General features: G+C 42.9%; 1 protein-coding gene across 1 annotated transcript; it reads right to left on the reverse strand.

Moving 5' to 3' along the window:
- Nucleotides 1–2,166: 2,166 nt before the first annotated feature.
- On the reverse strand, nucleotides 2,167–6,388 carry LOC121994979 (GTP cyclohydrolase 1-like). The gene is made up of 4 exons (XM_042548846.1): nucleotides 6,333–6,388; nucleotides 3,521–3,722; nucleotides 3,293–3,464; nucleotides 2,167–2,729 (listed from the first exon to the last, which is right to left on the reverse strand). Exons 1-4 carry the CDS (start codon nucleotides 6,386–6,388, stop codon nucleotides 2,167–2,169), a joined length of 993 nt encoding a protein of 330 aa, XP_042404780.1.
- Between the last annotated feature and the right edge of the window lie 670 nt (nucleotides 6,389–7,058).

The following is a 7,058-nucleotide window of genomic DNA, read 5'->3' on the forward strand; positions in this document are numbered from 1 at the left end:
TGGTGCAATATCCCTCAGGTCAAGGTTGACCTGGGTAACCAAGCCGAGTCTTGGTTTGGGTTTAGATGTTTGACAATAAGATATTGATTGAAGAAGAGTCAAGTAGGTCAAGGTTGACTGGATACTTGACTGGGAAGTCCTAACTGGGATGTTAGGCAAAATGAAAGACCTAGTGAGTGAAGCTAGGCAGTATGAAAGTCCTGGTGAGTGAAGCCAGGCAGAAGGAAGTCCTAGTGAGTGAAGCTAGGTAGGTGAAAGTCCTAGTGAGTGAAGCTAGGCAGATGGAAGTCCTAGTGAGTGAAGCTAGGCAGATGGAAAATCCTGGTGAGTGAAGCCAGGTGAAAGTCCTAGTGAGTGAAGCTAGGCAGATGGAAATCCTGGTGAGTGAAGCCAGGTGAAAGTCCTAGTGAGTGAAGCTAGGCAGATGGAAAACCCTAGTGAGTGAAGCTAGGTGAAAGTCCTGGTGAGTCAAGCCAGGCAAGGGAAAATCCAGATGGATCAAGGATGATCGGACATCTGGTGCTGGGAAGTCCAAGTAGGTCAAAGGATTGACTGGATACTTGGCATGAAAGAAAAGTCCAAGTAGGTCAAAGGGATTGACCGGATACTTGGCACAGAGAAAAGTCCAAGTGGGTCAAAGGGATTGACCGGACACTTGGTAAGGGAGTCCTAGCAGGTCAAGGGAGTGACTAGATGCTAGGCATGACATACCAACAGGTCAAGGTTGACCGGATGTTGATTTGGGAGGTTTGGGACTTGGTTTTGGACAAGAATCAAGTGCTGGATCGATCAGTGGATCAATCCAGGATCTGGATCGATCAGTGGATCGATCCAGACCTGTCCCAGCGAACAGATAGCCTCTGGATCGATCCGTGGATCGATCCAGAGGTCCCAATCGATCAGTGGATCGATTGGGACGCGGCTGCTTCGCGCGATAAGCGCTGGATCGATCCGTGGATCGATCCAGGCGCGTTTCCAGAGCACAGAGGCGCTCTGGATCGATCCAAAGCCTCCCCGATCGATTGGGAACATTCGAATCGATCGGGATCCGACTGTTGGCATCGTTTATAGCTGCAGGCGTTCGATGGCTGCGATACATCTTCTCCGATTCACTCCAGATTACTCGCGAGCTCCTCCACAGCGCTCTCAAAGATCAGATCGCCAGTTCTTGAAGGATCTTGGAAGCTTTCCAAGTCAAGAGGCGGATCAAAGGCAAGAAGAGAAGCTAGGGTTAGGGTTTTCTGTACTCATTGTAAGCTTTGCGCTTGTATTTTGTTTCCCTTTCCTTTCTTCTTGTACTGAGAGTCTTGTAGGGCTTCTCCGCCCTCGGTAGTTACCGAAAAGGAGTGTTTTCATAGTGGAGGGTGCGTGCGTGGTGTGGATCCTTGGACTAGTCACCTCTTGTGAGGTGGATACCAAGTAAACCAACCGTGTTAGCGTTGTCGTATTTGTTTCTGTATTTTCCGCTGCATATTCTTGAAGAAACGAGCAACGCCGAGCAACGCCAAGCACCGAGCGAACGCGACGAGCTATTCACCCCCCCTCTAGCTACTTTTGGTCCTAACAACAAAAACAGTCAATCTAGATGAGAAAAGAGCTAAAAAAATTAATTGGACCACTTGTTTCATCTTAGACAAATTATTCTTCATAGAAGATGGAGAAAAAAAAAATCTTTGTATCAATGTGGTGAGGAAACTTATAGATTGGTATACTCCCACCCATAATTTGTAAACAAGCATTCAGAACTTCAAACAATAAGCGAATCGTGAAGGTTGTTAAGTTTCTTTGCTGCTGGTATGATGACACAAGGAGTCCGAGCTGAAATTATTAAGAAAAAACTATAAAAAATTTAAGAGAATTAAGTTTTTGTTCTGATTCTCGTGTTGTATGAAAAAATAAGGGGAAGTATCAACTCACGGAGGAGCAAAATAGGATCCATCACTATCATAACCATCCCCATTTACGTTGGCAGCAGAGACATGCAAAGGTGTCATATTTTCACTGCTGGAGCTAAAGGACGATTGGCTTGGTCTAGTAACTTGTATTTTTATAGAGGGATTATCAATAGCTATTTCCGCGGATATCAACAGCCTTTCCTCCTTGCGCACCACCTGCCGTTGATTTAGCTCGCTAATTTTTTGCCTTCCAACAGAAGCGGAGATGATTCTAAAGAACAACAAACTTCATTTTCTGCCGTTGAGAATGGTTTGTATCTCCTCCTTCGATGATTGCACCACTTAGTATCAGAAGAGAAGTGAAATCATCCCACAAAGAGTTCTTCCCTTCCTTAAAAACTCCAGACCTGGAAGAAGCTAAAACTGTTCCCCAACTTTGCATATCTGATATGGTCGAATGAGTAAAATTGGTGTCACACAAATGACTAAATTTCATGTGCCAACATTGAAGAGAGACAGCAACACCGGCCGGGTTAATGCTGTTATGCAATGCTGCACAAACTTCACTTGCTAGTCTTTTAGGATCCTGAAACCTCCTTGCAAATACATCTGCAGCTCGCGACAGCTTACGCAGGCAGACGACACGCCCTCCGGATGGCACATAGCCAACATGGCACTTGATGCTAAATGGAAGCAAGCAAGACTCACAGTAGGACAACAGGTTGATGTCGCGAACAACCACTAGCCCACCAACCCCTCCTGCATGGCCGACTCCCGGATTCAGTCCAGCTTCTGGAAACAAGGCACCCTGCACTTTCGCCTTTTGTTTGTACCCTATTACAGAAAAGATTGGCTCAAATGAAGAAATTGATTGAACTATGCCATACACCAATACAAGCCACCAGTTCCTTACAGATCTTTTTATGCATTAGTAATTCAGTAATTTGTAACACAAGTAACAGAGCAAATTGTAGGATAAGAATGCTGATAAAATGGATTTTATTCTCGGGTATGAATTGAAGTTTTTGATTCGAATAGTGAATCCAAATAACACAAGTTCTGAAGATTTCTTTACCAAGTAGAGAGAAGCAGAACATTCCTTATCTAAAGCGGAATAGAAAAACTACTCAGCTTTGTCTTTATGATGTCAACATTGCATACTACTAACTACTTATCCTTGTAAAGAAAGCATTTTGGTTGCTAACAACTACACAACAATCTACTCACCAAATAAAGGATATTGGGAAAGCGATGGCAGATATCTAAAGCGAGTGGTTATGTTTTCTAAACTAAAGAAACGGAAGATGACCGACAGATCGTGTGAAATGCAAAAGGATGGAAAAAAAGAGGGGGGACCAACGGAGTAGCAACAGATTTACAATAAAGTGATCGCAAACCTCTGGTTCCTCCGCGGAAGGCCTCGGCCATGCGATGCGGCGTCCTCCGGAGGCCTTCTCGCTCGTGATCCTCTCCGAGGCCCTGCAGCAGCGCCTTGACGGCCTCCTCGATCGAGAGCGCGCGCTCGGCCTCCGACGCCAGCAGATCCGTCGCCTCCTCCTCCTCCCCCCACTCGCACAATGAGCGGGTGAGCGAGCAAATAAAGAAATCAAACCCTATTCACTGACAGCAGCGAACAACACAATCTGCTCTCCTTCTTCCTCGTCGGCTGTTGCCTTCGCCGCCGCTGCCAGCGTTGGGCTCCGCTTTTCTGGTCTCCTCCGTGACGAGATGTCGAGATCCTCGAAAAAATGAAGATTGAAAACTTGGAATTTGATGGAGAGGGAGAGAGAGGAAAGAGGGCAACGGTGGAACTTGGAAGATCGAAACCTATATCGTGAGGTTATTGCAAAGTTAGAATTTAGAAATAAAAGGCACGATTTGATTGTCTTCATCGGATCGGTGGAACTTAGTATCACCTTTCCCCCTAGTCGTCTTCATCTTGCCTCCCTCCGCCGCTACTACTCTGAAACCCTAGAAAACAAGACCAACTTGTCACGATATAGGTTTAGGTTTGGAGTATTGGGGGAAAATAAATTATTTTATTTTATCATAGACACCGGGTTTTAAAAGCCGCTGTTAAAATCGATGTCTATTAACGAAAAAAAGACGCTTATAGACATCGGCTTAAAAAGCCGATGTCTATGAGCGAAAATCTGCGCTCATAGACATCGATTTTTGGAAAAATTGGTGTAAAATACTCAAAGACATCGATTTTTGCTTAAAACCGTTGTTGTTCCACCGATGTCTATAAGGGTTTTTGTTGTAGTGTATTTAATTATTAAAAGTAATTCAAAGTTTGTTTTAAAGAATACCTCCATGCGTTTCTTCCATGTTGTAAATTCTCCCTCGAACTTCGGTGGGTAGATGTTTAGTTCGGCCATCACCTCAGTGCTTCAGTCGACGGTTAGTCCTTCTAAGACGTTCTGACTCTGATACCACTTGTTAGTGCAGCGGGACCTACAAGAGGGGTGGTGGGTGAATTGCGTGTACAAAATAAAGCTAAACCCTTCTCGATCTTTCAACTCAGATTAGTAGCACAATTAAATTATATAGAATTGAACAACTAATAAAATAAGAGGCTAAGGAATTACTTGGTTACAACCTAGGTGGTTGTTAATCCAAGGCAAAAGAAAGTACTAACAAGTCTCCTTTGTGTAGGCAAAGAAGCCTCTTACACTCGTTGAGTGCTTAGAAATATGCTAAGAAATGAATACAAGAGTTGTTGAATATTTTCTAGGTCTAGGGGGTCTTTTTATAACACTAGGAAAATGTTATCCGCAGCTTAAAGGCACCTTCAAAGAGGTCCAAGGCACCTTCCATCGGATAGAGTTTATCTTCAGTTAAAGGCTAGGGAAGGTGCCTTTCATGGGTTGGAAGGCGCCTTCGCACTGTTCATCGAAGATGCCTTCTAAGCCATGGAAGGCGCCTTTCATAAGTAAGATTAGTTCTCATAAGTTGATCCCTTCGTGTGGTTGATGCTCCGGCTACCCGGAGTTAAGCTCACCCGAACCCAACTCCGACCTTTTTCTCGAGCAGGCTTCATCCTTGGCTTCTCTTCCCTTGGATGTCGAGCACATCCTTCTCGTCCACCGGTGTATTCTTTTGCAGTACTTCGTCCTTCGGATGCATCAAGCCCGTCGACTCCTTTCACGTGCCATCTTTCTCGCTAGCCGTGTCTTCCACTCGGCTTGTTGTGTTTCTAAACTCTTGTATACTTAAATACAAGGATCAAATATAGTATGACTTAACTTAGTTGACCACATCAAAACTATCATGGGGTACTTACACTTATAACTAGGTCGGAATGTCAAATTTGGCAATAAATCTCGGATTCATCTCCAATTCGACGATGAATTCATGATTCATCGCTAATTAGACAATGAATCTTGGTTTCGTTGTTGAATTAGTAATGAATTCAGGATTCATCTCCAATTTGGGACAAATTCAAGATTTATCACTAAATTGAGAAGCTTGAGCAAAGTCGCAAATTAACCCCTAATCGATTGGCTACCAATCGATTACTCAATTGATTCCGGGTCATTCTGTGATCCCGAATAAGATATACTAATCGATTGTCCTAATCGATTGGTTTTGGTTGATCTGCGATGAATCTCAAATTCATCCCAAAACTAGCAACAATCTAGGATTCTTCGCCAAATTTGAGATCTCGCCCATGGCGATGATGTTTAAATTTGGCAACGAATTGTAATTCATCACGAACAACCCTACCCACTCACCACTCTCATTTGCCAAACCCCATACTCCCTGAGGGCGGCTGGCCAGGTTGAACAAGTCAGTGAGGTTGAGGAACAAGGCCGCTCACAAGGGATGTTGTGGCCGACCACTGTGGTTAGTCGGCTACTGAGCCAACGCCTTGAATTTCTTTGGTTCACTACAAGAAAATTCTTATTCAACAACACTCAAAACATAACGGTTTTATGTCAAAATCATTATTATTTTTACTTTTTTACAATGATTTTAACCAAAACTGTTGTCTTTGAGCATTTTTTTAATCAAATACAATGGTTTATGAAAAATCATTGTTTTTGAGTGGTTTTTTGGGGCTACTATAATGGTTGAAAACCATTGTCTATGTGCCTTTTTTTTTGGGAGTTACAATAACAGTTTTTGAAAATCGTTATCTATTTGTGCTTTTTTTGGGGCTACGATTGTCTATTTGAGCTTTTTTTAGGGCTACGACAACGATTTTTAAAAATTATTAGTTTTTGTGAAAATCTAATCCCTTTATTATCTTCTCACGCCTAGTATCTCAGGCAAATTTCATCTCTTCCACAATAATCTTGGACGCGGCAACAACCCCTCTTCCTCTCTTTCTCCACGAAGTCTGGCGGCTCCACCTCCTTCCTCACCGCTGGTGGCCATTCATCTCCTCTCTACCCCTCTCCTCAAGCCTCCACTACATCCCTTCCTCATCACCTCTTACGCCAACACAAGGAGACACTCAATGCCAAGCTCTTGATGCCACTTTCCATCCATCCTTCTTATCCATTTCCAGCCATCTCTTCTTTTCAGGTTAGAAGAGAGAGATCCAGCCACTTCATCCCCACCCCATCTTTGGGTTAAAAGAGGAGATATAGCTACTTCATCATCTAATAACCCTTCATTGTCACCAGTATTCCCCTCTTCTCTTTGGGTTGGAAGAGGAGAGTTTAATTCATCTCATTCACTTCCAGACATCAACTATTCTCCTCTTGGGGTTAGAAGAGGAGGGTAACCCTTTTCTAGCGATTCCGACATTAGCCCCTTTGCAAGCGCCTACAATTGCCATCTACTTGTGAAATTGGGTTGATCTCTTTGTGTGTGGTTTATGTTTCTTAAATGTTGATTGTTCATTTGTGTGTTAACGCTTGTATTGAATTAATCTCCCATGATTAATTTGCACACACTTTGATTAATTTGATTCATACCCATAATGTGTTCGACAAAATGTCTCTTTACTTAGTTAGACTTTAATTGTTACAACTAGTTTAGTTTAATTTCATGCAATACTTTTCTTGTTGAATTTAGTTAGGATGTTTATTCTTATTCATAATTTTGGAGCAATTATGTTAGATTATATTAGGTTTCATTCGGTTGTCGGGTGACTCATATTTGGATGAGGTCAATACGATGGATACTGTGAAAGAAAAATCTGTTAGGATT

The sequence above is a fragment of the Zingiber officinale genome, chromosome 6A, assembly GCF_018446385.1.
Source record: "Zingiber officinale cultivar Zhangliang chromosome 6A, Zo_v1.1, whole genome shotgun sequence".
NCBI lineage: Eukaryota > Viridiplantae > Streptophyta > Magnoliopsida > Zingiberales > Zingiberaceae > Zingiber > Zingiber officinale.